Below are 23,824 nucleotides of genomic sequence, written 5' to 3'. Positions count from 1 at the left end.
TCCCTTCTCCGCGCTGGGCTCCGGCTGGCTTCACTTACTTCCGGTCCCGACAGGAAGTTTAAACAGTAGAGCGCCCTCTACTGTTTAAATTTCCCCCGGCAGGAAGCAAAGTGAAGCTGTAGCCCTGGAGCCCATCGCGGATAAGAGACAGCGGCCGGATCAGGTAATGTATGCGGGGGGGGGGGGGGGGGGGGTCGGCGGCAGCAACTGCACAGATTGTGAATCGGTTTCATAGTGAAATCGATTCACAATCTGTTTGCAATAAGGCCAGCCAAACGATCCCTCTCTGATCAGATTCGATCAGAGAGGGATCTATCTGTTGGTCGATCTGATGGCAAATCAACCAGTGTATGGCCACCTTAAGTCTGTTGTGGTGCAATGAACTATATCATTGGTTCAACAGGTTCAGATCTACGTGTAGCGCGTGGCAGGAATAGACCCCTCTCTGATCAGGTTCTGTTCAGAGAGGGATCTATCATTTGGGCACATGGGGGGGGGGGGGGGGGGGCAATCTGTTAATGTATGGCCTCCTAAGGGTGGGATTTAGGTTTCAGCCTGTGAGCACACTATGTACACTATGCATTGTTTACTGCAGATCATGTGACCCTGTTTATTTTTGTGCAGGTAAAGGAAGATGACTCCCCCGGCCCCCATCAACAGAGCAGCTCCCAGCCTGACGTGGAGAAGGACAGTGAATTCCGGCAGAACGTCAGAGTTCTGGACAGCGAGAAGCAATCCAGGGAGAACTTTTTCCATTTTATAGGGAACCTCTTCAATTTCTCAGCAAAGGCTTCCCCGGGAAATGGAAAGCAGCCTCCCAGCAGGCCGGACCCCTGCGAGGAACATGAGGACTCACAGGTTATAAATAGCCTGCAGGAGCAGACACAAGACGATCCCACCAGTGACACGGAACACACAGGAGAGTTTAGCCCGGTCCCCTTCACTGACGGCGATATGGAGAATCCTACCGAGACCCTCACTGAGGCGAGAAGACAAGAAGATCCAGATACAACCACTCTCAGGCCAAAGTGAGTAACCGGGGATGTCTGCAGTCATTCCTATTATTATGTAGAGACGTAAGTCACTTAAGGGGGAACTGAACTCTTGCACAGAACAGAAGGGGAGAGAGAAATGCACCCTGTATGAATTTAGAGAGTTTAGCCTGTCTAATTCTCCCTCATCTGTGACTAATCATAAGTGTAATTTGATCTCTCCCCTGTGTCACCTGACTGCCACAGCAGATAAGCTCATTTGAAAGCACAGGATGTTAACCATAGGTCTGCTTCCATGAGTCAGGAAGTAGAAACACTGGAGATTTATTGCAGGATGTTGATCAGCTGTAACAAAGAAATGTTTTTTCTGTAAAAGGTTATTATGCTGTTGCTTATCTAGAGGAAGTTCTGAGTTCAGGTCTAAAGTTACATACACACCGGTCGTTTGGAAAAATCAGACGTGTGACTGTGTATGTACCTTAAATAAGGCAAGGTAAGATTTCAGAGATACACAGCAAATAGATAACTATAGCAAGGGGCACACTTGTGTCCGCTGTGATGCAACACGTGCAGTGCAGCATACAGGCCACGCTTCGCTCGGTAAGGCACTGCATGCCGCACGTTAGCCCCTTGGAAGTAATAGCAGCGCAAATGTAACAGTGTGAAAGCCTCCATAGAAATGAAATTGCATGGCGTTTTGATGGGATTATATTGTCTGTTGCTTGTGTGATAGGAACCTCATGTTCACCAATAATATATGGATCAAGTGCCTTAGTTCATTGCCTACTTTATTAATTGGTTTTGTTAAAAGTGAATATTAAAGGACCAATATGAAAAATTTTAAAATTTAAAATGCATGTTAACACATACAAATAAGAAGTATGTTTCTTCCAGAGTCAAATGAGACATACATTACTTTTCTCCTATGTTGCTGTCGCTTACAGTAAGTAGTAGAAATCTGACAGGTTTTGGACTAGTCTATTTCCTTATGGGGGATTCTCAGAGTTTTCTTTATTTTCAAAAGCACTTAGTGAATGACGGTTGCGCAGTCTCAACTGCCAGAATAGTGTGAAAACAGGTGGGGGGACCTTTTTCTTTGTATAGATCCTTTACAGTGAGTGTTTTTAAAAAGAATAAATTAAATACTGAGAATCCCCCATGAAGAGATGGACTAGTCAAAGATCATGGACTAGTCAAAGACCAGCAACACAGGAGACAAGTAATTTATGGCTCATTTTACTCTGGAAGAAACATACTTCTTATTGGATTGTGTTGACATGTATTTTAATTTTCTTCACAATAGTGGTCCTTTAAGCTCCACATACTCCATGCTAACGCCACATAATAGCGGCTGTACGGATGACATAACGTTACACCGTGATCGAGTGTCAGTGGGTGTGTGAAAGTGTCTCCCCATTGTGTGACTTTCCATTGTTCGTATTTCCGCTGAGAGGGAAAGGATTGTCATTAAGTGTAATTTGTCTTGGCTGCACGCCGTAGTGTAATCGGAAATGGTGTTTTCAAGCAGTGTTCCCCAAGATTATTTCCATGTGTGTCCCCGTATGGAAGTCACCCCGTGTATAAATGATGCACAAGAATTACTTATGTCTTTTCCTGAACAAAAATGCTTATTTGTCATTTCTAAAACTCAAATGTTATACTTTTAAAGAGAACCCGAGGTGTGTTTAAAGAATATTATCTGCATACAGAGGCTGGATCTGCCTATACAGCCCAGCCTCTGTTGCTATCCCAAACCCCACTAAGGTCCCCCTGCACTCTGCAACCCCCCATAAATCACAGCCATGCTGTGAGGCTGTGTTTACATCTGTAGTGTCAGTCTCAGCTGCTCCCCCGCCTCCTGCATAGCTCCGGTCCCTGCCCCCGTCCCTTCCCTCCAATCAGCAGGGAGGGAAGGGATGCAGGCGGGTACTGGAGTTCTGCAGGAGGCGGGGAGAGCAGCAGACTGACACTATAGAGATAAACACAGCCAGCTCTGACAAGCTGTTTGTCAGCAGCGTGGCTGTGATTTATGAGGAATTGCAGAGTGCAGGGGGACCTTAGGGGGGTTTGGGATAGCAACAGAGGCTGGACTGTATAGGCAGATCCAGCCACTGTATGCAGATAATATTCTTCAAACCCACCTCGGGTTCTCTTTAAAGAGAAAAGGGAACCCGAGGTGGGTTCTAAGAATGCTATCAGCAAACAGAGGCTGGGTCTGCATATACTGCCCAGCCTCTGTTGCTATACTGCTCCCTCCACAGGCTCCCCTGCGCTCTGCTTGGCCCCTATAAATCAAATGCCGAGCTGTCGACACACAGCGTGTCACAGCCGGCTGTTTACATCTGCATCTGTCAGTGTAACGATCGGTGTAACACAGAGAGGGTCTGATTACCGGTGAACTGCAGTATCACCGAGAATGCAGAATATACCCGATTATTGGTGATCTGCAGTATCACCGATAATCAGATATATACTCTAACCTCTGGACACCTGAGTAACGAGTGAGTGTTATGCAACAGAAATACTTTGAGTACACACAGAGGAATGTTCCTTCCGTAGGCCTAGACTCTCCCGAGGGAGGAGCTAGGCTGAGAGTAGGAAGGACAGAGTGTGAGTGACACCAGTGAGGGTGTCACTAACAGGTCTGGGAACTGCCTCTAACAGTAAGGCCAGTTCTCGAGGTCGGGCAAGCCAGGTCGTTAACACACAGACAGATGAGGTACAGATTCAGGAGACAGATACGGAATCCAATGGACAGGCAGAGTTTGGCAACGGAGTATCAGAAGTAGCAAGGTACAGAATCAGGAGGCAAATACAGAGTCCAGGAACGAGCAGGGTTTGGCAACAGGAGATTAGAAGTAGCAAGGTACAGAATCAGAGTTCAAAGGAATGGTCAGGCAAGCAGAAGGTCATAACAAATAATACAGTTCAAATTCCTAAAGCTAAGGTGTGAGATCCTTGGCCGTCAACACCTTTGGAAACTATGCTAGTACACAGATACAGACAAGGTCTGAGTGCTACCACGTAGTGATCGCAACGCCAGACAACCAGAGAATGACCAGCACCCAGTATATATACTTCAGTGCTCTCCAGCACCTCCCTTAATCGCTGGACCAATGAAAGATGCTGCAAATGTCAGCTGACCTTCCTCTGACTGCCATAAAAGCCCTGCCTCTCTGCGCGCGCACGCGTCCTCCCAAACCAGTGTGGACTATCAGTCCCAGCCACACCAGTCATGTGTTGTAATGTAGTTGCCGTATGGGATGCGGAATCCGCCGCCACGCTGTCCGAGCGTGCGGCGTTTCCTCCGCGTCCCACCTCAATGAGAGAGGCTGGCCTATGCGTACAAACCGCCGCGTCAGACGTGGCGGTTTCTCTGCGTTCCTCTATGCCAGACGCGGAAACAGCCGCCTCATCTTGCGTCCATGCGGCGTCTTTTCCGCGTTTCTTCACAGTCAGTCTCTGCCGCTACCCCTCCTCCGCTGATTGGAGGGAAGGGACTCAGGTGGGGACCAGAGCTATGGAGGAGGCAGGGGAGCAGCAGAGACTGACAGATGCAGATTTAAACAGCCGGCTGTGACACGCTGTGCACTGACAGCACGGCGGTTTAATTTATGGGGGGCAAGCAGAGCGCAGGGGGGCCTGTGGGGGGAAATGTATAGCAACAAAGGCTGGGCAGGATATGCAGACCCAGCCTCTGTGTGCTGATAGCGTTCTTAGAACCCACCTCGGGTTCTTTTTAAAGCCCTAGTTCAGCATCCTATTTTGCATATGATAGTAAATTGGCATTATCTAGCAGCACAGATCAGATCACCTGACCAAGTCCAACTCCTTCCACTGCTGAGATAGACTACTGCAAATACAGTGGGCAGCTCTACCCTGTTGTACTGTCATTTGCATACAAGAATGTTTAACCCTTTCAGGGAGTAAAATAAAATAAAAATAGCTTAGCGTATTTGTATGCAGAAATGGCTCTGTACATACAAATGTTTACCTCATCATGTCACTTGTGGGTTCAGGTACCCTTTAATGGACACATCCAAAATCGTTTTAAAAAGCAAAAATCTACTTACCTGATTCCTCCAGCCCCTGGCAGCCGCCCTGTGCTTTCACCGCAGCTCCGGTAGAAGAGGCCTACTGCGTTCCACTGTGCTGCTCACGTAGTCGCGCTAACATCGTCCGGACTGTACTGCACAGGCGCAGTAGTTCTGCGCAGTACAGTACGGATGACGTCAGTGCAACTCAGTGAGCCGCATGGTGAAGTGCAAGCAGATGCCGACCTGACAAGGTCGGCATCTGCACCGGAGGGGACCGGGAGCCACCGGAGCTGCGGCAAGGGCACAGGACGGCTGCCAGGGGCTGGAGGGAGCCCCAGGTAAGTGGATCTTTACTTTTTATGTATCCTGGACCTCCCCTTTAGAGCGGATCCGAGATGAAAAACTAACTATAACAAGTAACTTGTCTATATATCTTATCTAAAGTTTACATAGTTTACACAGCAAATCTAGCTGCAAACAGCTTCAAAAGTATATGAATATTTATTCCTGTGATACAATGAGGGCAGCCATGTTCTGTTTGTCACATTGTCACAGGCTGAGAGCCGGAGATGCTATAAGCTTGCCTGTGTGTAAATGCAGTCCCCTCTCCTCCTTCCTCCTCCCCTCTGCCTCTGAAATCTCTGGCTAGTAACCTCCTCCCCCTCCCCCTGCCCAGATTGAGCTCCTATAAGCTCTTGCTACTGTCTGAAAATGCCAAGGCACTGTGAAAAGCTGTGGACGAGGCTTGTTTAGTTCATAAGCAATTAGAGTATTAAAACAAAACAAAAAATGTATTTGGCTTGAGGAATGCCCTATAAACTATATGAAAGGAACACAATTATGCAATGAGTAAAAGTTCACCTCAGATCCACTATCCGAGATGAACTTTTACTCATTGCACAATTGTGTTCTTTTCCTATTGTTTATAGGGCATTCCTCAAGCCAAATACTTTTTTGTTTTTGTTTTAATACTCTAATTCCCTATAAACTAAACAAGCCCTGCCCACAGTTTTCAGAGAGCCTTGGCAGTAGCAAGGGCTCATGGGAGCTCAGTCTGGGCAGGAGGAGGGGGAGGTATTACTAGCCAGAGAAGGGAGGAGGAGGGGGGATTCGTTTTTTTTCACAGCCTGAGTGCTGATGATGCAGATAAGCCTGCCTCTGTGTAATGTTTACAAACAACATTGCTGCTGTCACTGTATCACAGGAAGAAATAATAATATTCTATTAAAGCAGTATGCAGACAGATTTGATATGTAAACTATCTAAACTGTACATAAGATACAGTATATAGACAATTTACTTGTTATAGTTAGTTTTTCATCTCAGATCCACTTTAAGGGCCATTCTGTTTCATAGTACATCTTTCGTCACCCACTGGTACAGTGGTAGGAGTGTTATCATTCAGGCTGGGATCGCACTAGGCAGTGCAGAAAACCATGTGTTTTCTGCACTGTGTTTGTATTTTTTTGCATTTTTGTATGCATTTGTGTTTTTAAATTTTTTTATTTTTTTTTACGTTTTGTGTTTGCATTTTTTATTAATTCCCCTAATCAATAGAGTAAAATATCATAACCTAATTTTAAAAAAAACTAATGTAAAAAAGCATTCCCCTGCGTCTCCATTGAGATACATTATGTTCATTTTATATGCGTTCTAGAAAATTATGCAGCCAGTTGTGCGTTTTCAAAACCACACAATTTAAATGGCACATACTGTATATGCGTTTTTACATGCGGCCCCTAGACTTGCATCGTTTTCCACAACGCTAGTGTTTCTGCCTAGTGTGTTCATAGCCTCAAAAACAAAATCACTGGTATTCAGCTTTAAAAGGAATCCGAGGGGAGAGGGATATGGAGGCTGCCATATTTATTTTTTTCTAAAAAATACCAGTTGCCTGGCAGTCCTCCTGATCTTGTGTGTCTAATACTTTTAGCCATAGACCCTGAACAAGCATGCAGCAGATCAGGTACTTTGACTCCACCTACTCAGGTGTTACTGGATTAGCCATATGCTTGTTCCAGGGTTTTAACTCTGACACTTCTTATGCCAGAAGATCAACAGGGCAGTCAGGCAACTGGCATTGTTTACTAGGAAATAAATATTCAGCCTCCATCTCCCTCTCACCTCAGGTTCCCTTTAAAGGACATCCGAAGTGAAAATAACCTGATGAGATAAACAATTGCATCTCTCCTCCTTCTCCTAAAAAGGACTTTTTATCCCACGGTTTTATTTTATATTTAAATTAGTTTTTTAAGTGTTTACTGTTTCACTGTCTCTTTTCAATGACACGTGCATTGAAGTATGCCAGAGCTTAAATCTATGAACTATTGATTCTTTTTATCGCTTTCCTACTCTCAGAAGTCATTTACTGACAGGAAAGTGTTTTATGGCTGTAATTCCTTAGCAGTGAGGGTTATGCTATAGTCTGACCCAGTCCGACCCGGACAGAAACTGTCACTTGCATGCCTGATGTTTAACTCTTTCAGACAGAGAAAGGAAAAAAGGAACACAGCATAGTTATTTGTATGCTAGGCACTATACATACACATGTCTATCTCATCATGTCACATGTCACCTCGGTTGTCCTTTAAGTAAAAGGTCCAATAAGACAAGGACACCTGAGCCAGGCCAGCTAGCATTGTAAAGTCACCGAATGCGTCTTCAAGGTATCCATTGAACAGGAAATGCCGCAGTCTCATGGAATGTGCGAATCACAGATCATATTTCATTAGCTAGCACTTACTGAACATTTTATATGTGCTGCATAAGGATATTGAATTCACTGTTGAAAGCATTTTTTTTCTCTAATAAATAACATTAAAAAATGTTAATCCAATAGAAATTGATCAGCATAAGTGAGGCAGAAAAAAGTAAGTGTAGCATAATAAAGTTAGAAATAAATGATGAACAATACGGAATGAATGGACTGTGAGCGCGGGATCTGTCAATACACTGCTGTTTGGAGTTGGTGCTTTTGCCAGCCAGATATGGGTATTTAAAGGGAACCTGAAGTGAGAGGTATATGGAGACTGCCATATTTATTTGCTTTTCAGCAATGCCTGTTGCCGGGCTGTTCTCTTATCCTCTGCCTCTAATATTTTAGCCATAGACCCTGAACCAGCGAGTGGCTCCGATATCTCTGTGGGGAGAACTTAGCACTCTCCTCTCCACTCTCCTAAAGCTGGCCACTAATGATACGATCTTTTTCATCCAATCTTACCATTTTTATGTAATATAAGGTAACTGCCTAAATTATCTATTCAATATATTCACTCAGTGTACCCTTCTACTACATAGATTTGGTAAAACTGGATGAAAAAGATTGTATGGTTAGTGACCAGCTTTAGTTTTGCAGCAAGTAGGCCCACTCTGATCTGCACTACAAGTGAAAGTAGCCTGTACTGCACTACACATGCTACCAGGAACATGATCGCTAACAAGGGAAGAGATATCCAGGAGTGAGTTGAGTCCCGAGGGAGGACGGTGACGATACTTTTATCGGTGATTGCAAAGTGGGCGTGGTAACACTGCTTCCTCTTGTTTAGGTTGACATTATTCCTCATTTTCTCCAGGGTACTTATTTGTTCAGTTCTGTTTATCCAGCGCTGGCATCCATTTTGTCTTACAAATGTTATCAGGCATCATCGTGCCTGCAACCAGCCTGAAGAGAGCAGCCAATCGTGGGTTTCACGCTGACATACGACGCATGCGTCGCCCACTGTTTACTATATCCAGAGTCAGCGTCATGTAGGGCCCAAAAACCATGTTTACTATAACAGAAGTTTTATTATACCAGGCCTTACTCCCAAAGACTTCTAATGGAGATTGGCCGGGACCTGGACAGGTAGTTTACTATACCTGAAGGTTTACAATACCCGAGTTTATTATAACGAGATTATACTGTATAAGCATCCTCATGGAGATTGTAATGTAGAAAACAAAGACATTTTACATTTTTGTAAGCAATTTGTACCAAATGAATTTGATCCAGTTAATGCCTCCTTGTAGTCTGTTGTTTCCAAAAGACTTGTGCTGAGAGAGATTATAAACTTGCCAAGTATTGTCTCATGAAACCAATGCTTGTTTGGCTAGCTTCACACTAGAATTAGGCATCAGTGTTTTCCCATCGCTGGCAAAATGCCTGCGGAGAAGAGTAATGCTCGCGTTCACACTAGTGTTTGGTGTCGACATTCGAAGAACATCATGTTTGATAGGCACTTTCACTAAACGTGGAGAGGGATGACTCAGCAGAATGGAGCTGGGTTGACTATTGTGGCCTGATTTGTTCTTTCTGAAGTAAGTGGTGATGACTGGACTTGTGAGAAAAACAGGCCTGTGAGAAAATAAAAGACCATGATCATTTGCATGGTGGAAAAGTGTCGATCCTTGATGGTTACCCGTAACCTCCAATTATCTGTGGGATGAGAGAGACTAGGAGCCCAGTGGTGCAGTATTGTTGGACAAAGGGAGTTAAATAAGATCACTTGTGTAAGTAATATACTCACAAAGGTGGGTTGCAATGGCTTGCCACCACCGCCAGAGCCTGCAGCAAAATAACCGTCCCAGGTCTGTTGGTGCAGAAGCTGCTCATTCGCTCTCCAGAATAAGTTCGTTACTTGGGACCCTTAGGGTCCTTAGGGTAAGGACTGTACTAACACTGGTGGAGTGGCCATGAATGATATGTAACTAGTGGTTGTTATGTAGATGAGAAGGGTAGCGACTTACCTCCTCAGAAGAAAATACCATAAGTAATGAAAAATATATTTTGTTCTTCATGCACGTTGACTTGGAGGGAACATTTTCCACCTCTGCAGATGCTCCGTCGAGAATAATAACCAGTCCACATGACCTTCAACATGGGAAGGAGGTGAACCTTGTGGAGGGCCAATGAAATAGCAATATAAACCCCTGGACTTCATTACCAGATGCTCCAGAGGGCAGCATGGAGCTTGTCCTAAGAGCTCTTGTTGTCAATGGCAGTGGACATGGTATTTTGTGGGGCGGGGGAAATTTGCCAATCCCCTCCTCCCCCAGCTGAGCACTCTTATTGCTGATAGGCATAGAGTGGTAGTAAACAGAGCTGAGGGGGACCTGCACATTTGTGGGGTCTCTTACTGTTCAACAGCCTCTTTGTCTACCAACAGAAGCTGATATGGCTCAAGTGAGGAACCTCGTGCCATTGGTGCAGAACATTTTGTGTTAGTCGCATAGTATGTTCAGCACCTGGGAAAGCTCTCCTGCTCTGCCAATTAGGTCAGACAGTCACACTAGATAACAAGCAGTGCGAGAGTCATATGGCGTCTGGTTAGCATAAAAAATCAGGCTTGTAATGAGTTGCTGTACGCTGTTCTAATTAATGTGTACCATACAACATCCTTATTGAGCTTTAGTGAATCAACACAGTGAATCATCAAAGTCTTTTCATGGTGTAACTTAAAACTTTTTGCTTAGCTAATAACTAATGTGGTAGAATTATACGCTATTAGTGAAAGGAGCTGTGCAAACAGAAGGTATGTATGGAATCAGGATTGTAAGTGTTGTTGAGACATATCTTCTGTTGCAGCTGAGTTCCTGAGCTCAGCTACACTTGGTCATTCCCGGAGTGCATCTCAATACTTTTGGAACCAGAGCTTTCTGTCATACTGCCCCTACCGTTTGGAATTCCCTACCACACCCAGTAAAGACAGCTCCATCCCTTGAGGTATTCAAATCCATACTGAAAAGCCACCTGTTTAGCCTGGCATTTGCAGACTTATAGAATTCTTCCTCTTTACCAATCAACCATTTACTGGTCTGAGCCATGATTATGTGCTTTGAGTCCTATGGGAGAAGAGCGCTTTACATATGTTATTTGTTGTTGTTGTTGTTGTACACTCGGGGGGGTGGGTGTACTCTGTCTAAATCCTCCCCCCCCCCCCCAAATTGGCATTAGGGGCTGCCAAATTCGCCTGACATCCCACTAGGGGCCCCCACAGGACTTCTTACAACTTTTATTTGGTCCCCAGGACCCCTGAAGTGTAGCGACTCACCTGTTCCGTGCGACGCATGCACCTCCATTAGTCTGTGGCTCCCTGCACTCCCATCTTCATCCTCTCAGGGGCGCCTCTCCTCCGTGATCCCGCATATGTTTTTACATATAGCAGTTTAGCATGCCCCAGGTCACATCGGAGAGGCACGCTGAGAGGATGGAAACCGGACTGCACGGAGCCATGGACATATCAAGGAGAGTGGGCCTACTGTATCAGGTGAGTCGCTACACTGCAGGTACTCAGGGACCAGGAAAAAGTGTGTGTGTGTGTGGGGGGGGGGGGGGGGGGGGGCCTGGGAAGGGGGCTGGCAGTGCTGGAGGGTCCTGAGGCAATTGCCCTGGTTGCCTTTATGGTAATGCCGACCCCCGACTACACCATTACTAAGCATCCAAGCTGTCATTTATAAGTGGGCCTCTACTCCTTACCTCATGTTTGTATAAATGACTATGGCTATATTATTTTCCTTTTCATGTAGGCAGCACTATCTGTCCAGTGTGTCTGTCAGATGAAACCACATCGCTGTCTGACTCATGAGTCGGTGGTGTGTCTCTGACCTCATGTAACTCAGTATGCCCTCTTGGGTCAGTGGTTGGCCGCGGGACGTTGTGAGATATTCTTACCACCCATAGAGATCACATTATCATAGAGAGATCAGTTTATGTAATCTACTGAGAAGGGCTTCTGGATGTTATGAATAATACCTCAGACCTCGTACCCATTGTTTTGTTGGCACAGTCTTGAAAAGTCAAATAGTCTGCAGTTATAAATTTGTACAATATTTATAGGATATATATATATATATATATATATATATATATATATATATATATATATATATATATATACACTGTATATATATACATAGCATTTCATTAGAGTTTAAAGGGGAACTATAGTGAAAATAACAAAATAAATACATTTGCTTATTGTTTACAATATTCCTTTGTAGAGTATTTAGTCAGTGTTTGCCCATTGTAAAATCTTTCCTCTCCCTGATTTACATTCTGAAATCTAACCCTGGTGGTGACATCTTTAGTTCTTCCAGATGATCTGTACGGAATGTTCATTACTGAGAGTTCTATGCAAAGAGGGAGATACTGCTTGCTTGGCACTTGGAAAAAGCTGTTATTTCTACAATGCAACGAGGTTCACAGACAGGAAATTGTCAGGACCATGGTCACGACATCACACTGTGGGAGGGGTTTCACCACAATATCAGCTACAAAGACCCCTCTGATGAGTTATTCGAGAAAACTAAAAGATTTATCATGGTAAAGGGAATAATGGCTACTGATCCCGGGTTAGTTCCTTTTTAAGGGTGCCAAGTTTTCAAGCTATCGCTCACTGGACAACATTGTTTCCAGAAGTTCAGGCGTATAACATTGGGACTAAAATGCATATTTTATTGTCAAATTCCCCAAAAATACAAAGGCTGTGTGCCAGAGCAGGAGACTCAGGATACATCAACCATGTAAAGGAATTGCCAGTGCAAGCAAATAAGAAATGCACAGGAGATCGGTGATTGTTTTGCCCCTATATTACTGTATCATGGGTCTCCCTGCTTTGTCAGGGGCCAATAAACATTTACTGTTTCAAGGGACTGCTTGGTTCATTAGAGGCCAATAAACAGTTACTGTTTCACAGGTCTCTCCGCTTCGTCAGAGGCCAATAAACAGTTACTGTTTCATGGTTTTCCCCAATTCATTAGAGGCCAACAAACAGTTACTGTTTCACAGGTCTGTCCGCTTTGTCAGAGGCCAATAAAAAGTTACAGTTTAACGGTGTTCCCTGCTTCATCAGAGGCCAACAAACAGTTGCTGTTTTACATGTCTCCCCGCTTTGTCAGTGGCCAATAAACAGTTACTGTTTCACAGGTCTCCCCGCTTCGTCAGAGGCCAATAAACAGTTACTGTCCTTCCCATGCCTAACCCTAACTCTACCCCTAACCCTCATCACACATTCACTCATACGTAATAGGCTCACTTCCATGCCAACATCTGACCATCCCTCCCTAAGCATCCCCCTCACCTAACCCCAAGCACCCCATTCTTAACCATGTCTCCCATTGGCTGGAGCTGCACAGGGACTACATTAATCTGGCAGAATCACCTGTCTAATTCCCCCTTATCTGTGACTAATCACAAGTTGTCATTTGATCTTTCCCCTGTGTCAGCTGACTGCCACGGTAGATAGGTAATTGGTAAACACAGGATGTTTAACCCTATGTCTGCTTCCATGAAACAGCAAGTAGACGCACTGCAGGTTTATTGCAGGATTTGTATCAGCTGTAACAAATATGTGTTTTTCTTTAAAGGTTATTATGCTGTTGCTTATCTTTGAGAGCAGAGAGGAAGTCCTGAGTTCAGGACCGTTTAATCCAACAAAAAAGAAACATTCTATAAGCAGTGTTAGCATATGAATTGCTCTGCTGCTGCATGTTTGTACAGGGAAGGACAGTAAAATACTTGTTCATGTTTCCTTATGATCCTTAGTGCGGGTCACTTCCTACCCTTCCCTTTAGCTGCAATTAACACACTTCATTAGCTGGAATCATTGACTTGCAGCGCATTAGAGAGTCATTTCATGGGTTTGGTTCAGCTTCCAGAGGAAATGACATGCACATGTGCACAAGAATAGCTGATGGGATCACACAGGGTGGCTTCCCGTGTAATAGCGGCAGAGCAGGTGGGATTGAGCACGTATGCAGCTTCTAGTGCAGATAGTGCAGTGCCCCAAAACTGGATTGTGAGCTCCTCTGAGGGATAGTTAGTGGCAAGACTGTACACTATATGAAGCACTGCAAGAGACGTCAGCACTGTGTACTGGACAGCTAATACAGCACTTTATGATTACATAGTCATGTCACTGATTGACCTCACAAGAGCTCATAATGTAATCCCACTATAGTCATAGTCTAATGTCCTACCATATAATTATTATGTATTTGTATAGCACTGACATCTTCTGGCGCACATTACAGAGTACACAGTCATATCACGGCCTGTCCTCATAGGAGCTCACAATCTAATCCCTACCATAGTCATAGACTAATGTCCTACCACATTATTATTATCATGTATTTATATAGTGCTGACATCTTCTGCAGCACATTACAGAGCAAATAGTCATGCCACTGGCTGTCCTCAGAGAAGCTCACAATGTAATCTTACAGTCTTATGTCCTACCATATCATTATTATGTATTTCTATAGCACTGACATCTTCTGCAGCACTTCACAGAGTACATAGTCATGTCATTGACTGTCCTCAGGAGCTCACAATCTAATCCTACCATAGTCATTGTCTTATGTCCTACCACATTATTATTATCATGTATTTATATAGCACTGACATCTTCTGCAGCACTTTACAGAATACATAGTCATGTCGCTGACTGAGCTCACAATCTAATTCGTTGCCATAGTCATAGTCTTATGTCCTACCACATTATTATTATCATGTATTTATATAGTGGGGACATGTTCTGCAGAACTTACAGAGCACATAGTCAGGGTACTGTCCTCAGAGATGCTCACTATCTAATGCTTTCCATAGTCATAGTCTAATGTCCAACTACGTTATTATTATGTATGGTATTTATGTAACGTTGACATCTTCTGCAGCACTTTAACCACTTGCGTACCAGCAGTCTCTGGTCCCTTAAAAGGAACCTAAACTGAGAGGAATATGGATGTTTCCTTTTAAACAATATCAGTTGCCTGGCAGTCCGGCTGCAGTAGTGGCTGAATCACACACCTGAAACAAGCATGCAGCTAATCCAGTCTGACTGCAGTCAGAGCACCTGATCTGCATGCTTGTTCAGGGGCTGTAGCTGAAAGTATTAGGGACACAGGATCAGCAGGAGTGTCAGGCAATTGGTATTATTGTAAAAGGAAAAATCCATATCCTCCTCAGGTTAGGTTCCCTTTAAGAACCAGAGACTGCTGGTACCAAAAAAAGAGGCCTACTGACGTCTCGCCGCATGGACCCGCAACTCTCGGCATAGATTCTGCTCAATCATTGCTGCAGGTCGCTATGACAGCAGGGCTCTGTGAGCCGGTTAGGAGCCGATTTCATTGGCTCCTGACCATGGAAGCCAATGAAATTAAAATAAAGGACAAATGAAGCAAGAGGGATAAGGAGGCTGACATATTTATTTCCATATAAGGAATACCAGTTGCCTGGCTGTTCTGCTGATCCTCTGCCTCTAATACATTTAGCCACAGACCCTGAACAAGCATGCAGCAGATCAGGCGTTTCTGACATTATTGTCAGATCTGAGGCTGCATTTCCACTTGTGCGGTGCGGAATCGCCGGGGAAATCACCGCAGACGAAATCGCATGCTGGTGCGATTTTGCATGCGTTTTTTCCCGCGATTTTGCATGCGATTTCGCATAGGGTAGTTGCTGGGCGATTTTAACCATGTCACTGCCTGTGTAAATTAACATTACCTCCTATGCGAAATCGCGGGCAAAAACGCATGCCAAGACCGCATGCGATTTCCCTATCAGATACATTGTATGCGATTTGCTTAGCGGTGTGCGGGGAGCGAATTCTGACGGTTCTGCCGTGCAGATTTTCCCCGCACACAAAAACGCTCTGCACAACGCACAAGTGGAAACAGGCCCATCCACTTGTATTGGCTGTGCGAATCCGCATGCGGACAACGCATGCGGATTCGCTATAGTGGAAATGGTGGAAAACATCTGTATCGATGGTGCAGTGAGTCTATGCATTGCATGTTCAGTAAATTTTGTGTGTTAATGGGCATAGCCTAAATGTTGCTTACACTTATGTTCCCCAAGATGTTTAGATGGGTAGACATTGGATTGTAGTGCCCAAAATGATGAACTTGGACTTACCCCGAGGGGTTAATTCAGAAGTTGATCAGCTGATCGAAGAGGAGGGTTTGTTAATTTGGGTGTGGTCTAATGATGTTCATAAGGTGCTGTGTTGGTGAGGTTGCATGTACACTTGAGGAAGGGGGAAACCCCGAAACATGTCGTGTTTGCTACTAATTTGATAAACGCAAGTTTATACGCCAGTTGAGTGCCTCCTTCATTTCTACAGGGAGTGCAGAATTATTAGGCAAATTAGTATTTTGACCACATCATCCTCTTTATGCATGTTGTCTTACTTCAAGCTGTATAGGCTCGAAAGCCTACTACCAATTAAGCATATTAGGTGATGTGCATCTCTGTAATGAGAAGGGGTGTGGTCTAATGACATCAACACCCTATATCAGGTGCGCATAATTATTAGGCAACTTCCCTTCCTTTGGCAAAATGGGTCAAAAGAAGGACTTGACAGGCACAGAAAAGTCCAAAATAGTGAGATATCTTGCAAAGGGATGCAGCACTCCTAAAATTGCAAAGCTTCTGAAGCGTGATCATCGAACAATCAAGCGTTTCATTCAAAATAGTCAACAGGGTCGCAAGAAGCGTGTGGAAAAACCAAGGTGCAAAATAACTGCCCATGAACTGAGAAAAGTCAAGCGTGCAGCTGCCAAGATGCCACTTGCCACCAGTTTGGCCATATTTCAGAGCTGCAACATCACTGGAGTGCCCAAAAGCACAAGGTGTGCAATACTCAGAGACATGGCCAAGGTAAGAAAGGCTGAAAGACGACTACCACTGAACAAGACACACAAGCTGAACCGTCAAGACTGGGCCAAGAAATATCTCAAGACTGATTTTTCTAAGGTTTTATGGACTGATGAAATGAGAGTGAGTCTGGATGGGCCTGTGGCTGGATTGGTAAAGAGCAGAGAGCTCCAGTCCGACTCAGACGCCAGCAAGGTGGAGGTGGAGTACTGGTTTGGGCTGGTATCATCAAAGATGAGCTTGTGGGGCCTTTTCGGGTTGAGGATGGAGTAAAGCTCAACTCCCAGTCCTACTGCCAGTTTCTGGAAGACACCTTCTTCAAGCAGTAGTACAGGAAGAAGTCTGTATCCTTCAAGAAAAACATGATTTTCATGCAGGACAATGCTCCGTCACACGCGTCCAAGTACTTCACAGCGTGGCTGGCAAGAAAGGGTATAAAAGAAGAAAAACTAATGACATGGCCTCCTTGTTCACCTGATCTGAACCCCATTGAGAACCTGTGGTCCATCATAAAATGTGAGATTTACAAGGAGGGAAAACAGTACACCTCTCTGAACAGTGTCTGGGAGGCTGTGGTTGCTGCTGCACGCAATGTTGATGGTGAACAGATCAAAACACTGACAGAATCCATGCATGGCAGGCTTCTGAGTGTCCTTGCAAAGAAAGGTGGCTATATTGTTCACTGATTTGTTTTTGTTTTGTTTTTGAATGTCAGAAATGTATATTTGTGAATGTTGAGACGTTATATTGGTTTCACTGGTAAAAATAAATAATTGAAATGGGTATATATTTGTTTTTTGTTAAGTTGCCTAATAATTATGCACAGTAATAATCACCTGCACACACAGATATCCCCCTAAAATAGCTAAAGCTAAAAACAAACTAAAAACTACTTTCAAAAATATTCAGCTTTGATATTAATGAGTTTTTTGGGTTCATTAAGAACATGATTGTTGTTCAATAATAAAATTATTCCTCAAAAATACCACTTGCCTAATAATTCTGCACTCCCTGTATTTATAGTGGAAATGAGCCCTGACAAGATTAGCTGCATGCATACATGCTGGTGATATTCAGCCGCTACTGCAGACAAATAGACCAGCAGGACTGCGAGACAACCGGTATTGTTTAACCATTTCAGCCGCCCAGACGTGATCCTCACGTCCAGGCGGCTGCTCTGCTGCGTTGCCACGCGATCGCGGACGCGCTCCCGTGCTGTCCCCCGGTAGCCCTGGGATCAAAATATGCATTTGAAGGGGGTATACTACGGACATTTTTTAAATTATAAGCTTTTAAATAGTGATGGACGCAAAACGGAAAAAATGCACCTTTATTTCCAAATAAAATATTGGCGCCATACATTGTGATAGGGACAAAATTTAAATGGTGTCATAACCGAGACAAATGGACAAATAAAATACATAGGTTTTAATTATGGTAGCGTGGATTATTTTAAAGCTATAATGGACGAAAACTGAGAAATAATGAATTTTTTCCATTTTTTTCCTTATTAATCCTGTTAAAATGCAATTATAAAAGAATAATTCTTAGCAAAATGTACCACCCAAAGAAAGCCTAATTAGTGGCGGAAAAAACAAGATATAGATCAATAAATTGTGTTAAGAAGTGATAAAGTTATTAGCGAATGAATGGGAGGTGAAAATTGCTCTGATGCATAAGGTGAAAAAGCCCCGCGGGCTGAAACGGTTAAAAGGAATTAAATATGACAGCCTCCATATTCTTCTCACTTTAGTTGTCCTTTAAAGAGGAACTGTAACCAAGGATTGAACTTCATCCGAATCAGTAGCCGATACCCCCTTACACATGAGAAATATTTAGCTTTTCTCAAATAGATCATCAGGGGGCGCTGTATGGCTGATATTGTGGAGAAACCCCTCCCACAGTGTGATGTCATGTCCATGGTCCTGACAGTTTCCTGTCTGAGAACCTTGTTGCATTGTGGGAAATAAGTAATTTTATTAATTATGTTATTTTCACTACAGTTCTTCTTTAAGCATTTCTGACAGAACAGCTGAGAGTTGAGACTCCTGGCATCAAATACTGTAATTTCCTGACTTCCCAATGCAGCCCAGCAGTGTTCCTGGCAGTAGTCGGGGGAACGGGGGCTTCTATAGTAGTACACCACAGATATTTCCTATGGTGCACGCCGCATTGTTACTGACCCGCTCCCTGAGCATCCTTTCATAAAATGGCACATTTTATTACATTACAATTCATGGATGTGATTTCATTAGGATGCCAAGAGTGTGTATATTGTGATCCGTTAGTGCGAGCGACATCTGAATAGCTTGTTTAGGTCATGCCGGTGAACTGTATAATCCGGAAGGAGAGTAGCGAGGCGGTGCTGGGACCGGTTTCCTGTCACCCGGCAACATGAAAGCGGGAATCAGAGGGGTCAGCTGACACGGCTCTGTGGAGGGAAGCCCATGCTTGAGCACTTGTCCTGCCTGTTTCAGCACATTTACCAGGATAATAGTCACTCAGTATCAGCCAATCCGCAGTTCATATCACAGCACAGACTTTATTACAGCTGACCAGGAAGCAATACAAGCCTATATATTCAGAGTTAAATACTCCGACATTAAAAAGGGACATTATACTTAAAGTGACACTGAAGCGAAAAAAAAACGTATGAGTTGTATGTGTGGTATGGATAATAAATAGAACATTAGTAGCAAAGAAAAGGGTCTCATATTTTTATTTTTAATTATATGGTTTTTTTCTATAACATTGCATCAGTGCAGTTTACAAATTACACTCTGCATTTTAAATGATGAAACAGAGCAGAGCTAATGACCCTTTGAACTTCACGACAGTAAAACCTTAAAGCAACAAGAAACAGTAAGAGACGGGTTGGGATAAGTGCTTTAGAAAACATGACTGTAGCCAACCAAGCTTGGCAGGAGAGCTCAGGGGAGCTCTTTTGCATAGATAACAATTGAAGTTTCTTAACTCTTCCTGTACTGGAAAACAATAGGAGACTCATATCAGTGCTACTAATGTTCTATTTTTTAGCTGTACTACACATACAATTCATTATCTCATAAGTTTATTTTCACTTCAGATTCCCCTTAAGAAAATAATAATCTATTCAGTTCAGTTCTCTATATTGCAAGGATGAACAACAGAACAACAGATAGGATTTAAAGCATACCTGAGACAACAAAATGCATCTCTATGGAGACTTGCACACTGACACAGTGCACCGGAGGTATCAAAATCACTGCAATGCAGAGGAAAGGTTGCAGCATGTTACCGCATGATAACATACTTCCTGCTCATCAGTACGTCACTAGCTGGGGATGGCACTATACATGTGATCCTTTTACTACTATGGTGCAGGGCTATATGATGGCTGATATCTGCAGTGCTTGTGCCACATTGCACCGTTAATATTAGGTAACTGGCGTCAGGTGTGGAGAGAGAGGAGGTTAGTGTTAGGCAGAGGATAGGGGCAGGTTAGTGTTAAGCAGAGGAGAGAGGGAGATTAGTGTTAAGGTGGCCACACACGATACAATAAAATGATCCGATTTTACAGTAATTCGATAAAAACGATCGTATCTCTCGAAAAAATCGAAAGCTTTTTTTTCATTCGACTGAAAAATCCGATCGGATTTCCAGTTTTTTTCGATTTAAATCGATCAGGAATGCCAGATATTTCTCTTCAATTTCTACTAAAGATTGTATGGTGTGTGTTGGATTGTTAATTTATTAATATACACACTCTAGCAATTTTCTCTGAGTTTCCAATCATTTTTATCATGATTGAGGACAAATTGAACATAGGTGTGTGGTACATTGGTCATATTTTTGAAATGTTACAATCAATCAGAAAAATTGATTGCAATTCTTAAATTGAACAGCTATTTAAAAATTGTATGGTGTGTGGCCTCCTTTAGGGAGAGGAGAGAGGGAGTTTAGTGTAAAGCTCAACACACACCATACAATCTTGGTTGTACAGATTTACCAAATCTATGTAGTATAAGGGCCAACAGATTGAAAATAACCTGAATGATTGATTGGATAAGCTCTTATACTAGATGAAAGTGGTAAGATTGAACAACCAAGATTGTATGGTGTGTGTTGAGCCTTAGGCAGAGGAGAGGGGGAGATGAGTGTTAAGGTGGCCACACACGATACAATAAAATGATCCGATTTTACAGCAATTCGATGAAAACGATCATATCTCTCGAATAAATCGAAAGCTTTTTTTTCATTCGACTGAAAAATCCGATCGGAATTCCCGTTTTTTTCGATTTAAATCGATCCGGAATGCCAGATATTTCTGTTCAATTTCTCTAAAGATTGTATGGTGTGTGTTGGATTGTAAGTTTATAAATATACATACCCTAGCAATTTTCTCAGAGTTTCCAATCATTTTTATCATAATTGGGGAAAATTTGAACATAGGTGTGTGGTACATTGGTCATATTTTTTAATTTGTTACAATCAGTCAGAAAAATTGATTGCTATTCTTAAATTGAACAGATATTTAAAAAATTGTATGGTGTGTGGCCACCTTTAGGCAGAGGAGAGAGGGAGTTTAGTGTAAGGCAGAGGAGAGGGGGAGTTTAGTGTTAGGCACAGGAGAGGGGGAGGTTAGTGTTAGACTGAGGAGAGGGGGAGGTTAGTGTTAGGCACAGGAGAGGGGGAGGTTAGTGTTAGACTGAGGAGAGGGGGAGGTTAGTGTTAGGCAGAGGAGGGGAAGGTTAGTGTTAGGCAGAGGAGAGGGGAGGTTAGTGTTAGGCAGTGGAGAGGGGAGGTTAGTGTTAGGCAGAGGAGAGGGGAGGTTAGTGTTAGGCAGAGGAGAGAGGGAGGTTAGTGTTAGGCAGAGGAGAGGGGAGGTTAGTGTTTGGCAGGGGAGAGGGGGAGGTTAGTGTTAGGCCACACAGAGGGGAGGTTAGTGTTAGGCAGAGGAGGGGAAGGTTAGTGTTAGGCAGAGGAGAGGGGAGGTTAGTGTTAGGCAGTGGAGAGGGGAGGTTAGTGTTCGGCAGAGGAGAGGGGGATTAGTGTTAGGCAGAGGAGAGGGGAGGTTAGTGTTAGGCAGTGGAGAGGGGAGGTTAGTGTTAGGCAGAGGAGAAGGGGATTAGTGTTAGGCAGAGGAGAGGGGAGGTTAGTGTTAGGCAGTGGAGAGGGGAGGTTAGTGTTAGGCAGAGGAGAGGGGATGTTAGTGTTAGGCATAGGGGAGAGGGAGGTTAGTGTTAGGCAGAGGAGAGGGGAGGTTAGTGTTTGGCAGGGGAGAGGGGAGGTTAGTGTTAGGCCACACAGAGGGGAGGTTAGTGTTAGGCAGAGGAGGGGAAGGTTAGTGTTAGGCAGAGGAGAGGGGAGGTTAGTGTTAGGCAGAGGAGAGGGGGATTAGTGTTAGGCAGAGGAGAGGGGGGGGGGGGTTAGTGTTAGGCAGAAGAGAGTTTAGGGTTAGGCATGGATAGGGAGATTAGTGTTATGACTATCCTACATGTACCTCAATAGATATGTATCAAATCTAGTCTCACAATGGTACAAATGAAATCAGAGATGCTAGGCTCTGCCCAGTTACCGAAGTGAAAGAAATAGTGTGCAATATGCTTTAGAAAACATATGTGTACATCCTGTTCACTCATAAAGCAAAGCTCATAGTTTTAGGTGACGGTCTCCTTTAACACTTCCCAAACCCCCTTTTATATTCCAATGAAATCAGTTTTCTGCGGATCGCTGTGCATCTTGTAAATAAAACATACATCCTGCAGGGTTATATCTGCCAGCACAATTGATTGTATTGACAGCGGACCGTTTTAGAGGCTGCACATTAAATATTTAAGCCTTTCTTTATGTGTCTGTTGTGAGGTAGCCACTTCAATACAATAGGTACGCTTCAGAAGAACTTTATGTCTTTATATAGAGTTAAATTAAGCCATAAATTAAAGATTGGTTGTAATCATTAGTTCAGTGGTTCCAGACCGACTTTTTTTTCGTATTGTTTAAAGAAGAACTGTGATAAAAAACAGTGTAAATACCCTCTTCACCCCACAGGCTATTTTACCCTTACAGCCAAGAGCCATTTCCCCCTGTCAGTGTTCCTCCCTTTCATTTGGCCATAACTTTATCACTGCTTATCACACCTAAATGATCCGTATCTTGTTTTTTTTCGCCACAAATTACAGGTTAATAAAATTGCTTATTTTTACAGTATTTACTTATACATTATTTAGTCAGTGTTTGCCCATTGTAAAATCTTTCCTCACCCCGATTTACATTCTGAAATTTATCACACCTGGCAACATCTTTAGTCCTGCCAGGCGCATCACTGCGGAATGTTTGTTCCTGAGAATTCCGAACCCAGTGAAATTAATTGTTTATCTCAACAGTTTACAGTCTTATTTAAAGGGAAGCTTAAAACGGACCTGAACTCAGAACGTTCTCTCTGCTCTAAAAGATAAGCAACGGCATAATTTTTTTAAAAGAAAAACTTCTTTGTTACAGCTGACACAAATCCTGCAATAAATCTGCTTCCTACTTTCATAGAGGCAGACATATTGTTAACATCCTGCGTTTACCAATTAGCTGCTCTGCCAAGGCAAAGGAAATTCCTGAGCTGACATAGCTGAGAGATCAAATTACAGTGCGCAGATGAGGAGGAGTTTACACAGACTAAACTCTCTAAATACATACAGGGTGAATTTCTCTCTGTTTTCCTTCTGTCCTGTTCAAGAGTTCAGGTCCGCTTTCAGTGACAAGAGACATAATGAGGCAGACAAGTGTATGTGCAGTGAATAGCACACAATTCACTATGCTGTGATGCTTTTATTCTTTCTCTGCATGAAAGAGTTAATATGCAGCTAAGCAACTGATAGTTTTCCTCCAATCAGTACCTCCCGTAGTCTGACTACTGATAAGGCATTATGCTGGGAATACACGGCTCGATTCTGAGACATTTAGATGGCTCGATTGATCATTTCCGACACATCCGAACTCCGGCCCGATCGTTTCCGCGCTCGATTCTGCATGGCGGACAATGGGAAAAGATAAGGAAAAAGAGAGGAAGAGAATCGCCTGCAGAATCGAGCGGGGAATCGATCGAGCGGTAAAATCAAGCCGTGTATGCCCAGCATTACAGCCATAAAATACTTTGCTCTAGGAAGCCCAGTTCTCTGCCAGGAGAGGAT

General features: G+C 43.5%; 1 protein-coding gene across 2 annotated transcripts in view; it reads left to right on the top strand.

The window, feature by feature from the left end:
- The window catches only part of CRYBG3 (crystallin beta-gamma domain containing 3), a 294,639-nt gene that overhangs the window by 138,394 nt on the left and 132,421 nt on the right, over positions 1–23,824 (top strand). For both annotated transcript variants that reach the window (XM_068270638.1, XM_068270637.1), the window contains one exon: positions 625–1,028. In XM_068270638.1, coding sequence (XP_068126739.1) covers positions 625–1,028 — 404 coding nt within the window. The remainder of the gene's footprint in view (positions 1–624; positions 1,029–23,824) is intronic.

This window comes from Hyperolius riggenbachi, chromosome 2, assembly GCF_040937935.1.
Source record: "Hyperolius riggenbachi isolate aHypRig1 chromosome 2, aHypRig1.pri, whole genome shotgun sequence".
Taxonomy (NCBI): Eukaryota; Metazoa; Chordata; class Amphibia; order Anura; family Hyperoliidae; genus Hyperolius; species Hyperolius riggenbachi.
Note: the sequence above shows the minus strand (reverse complement) of the source record. Positions and strands in the feature narration are given on the sequence as shown.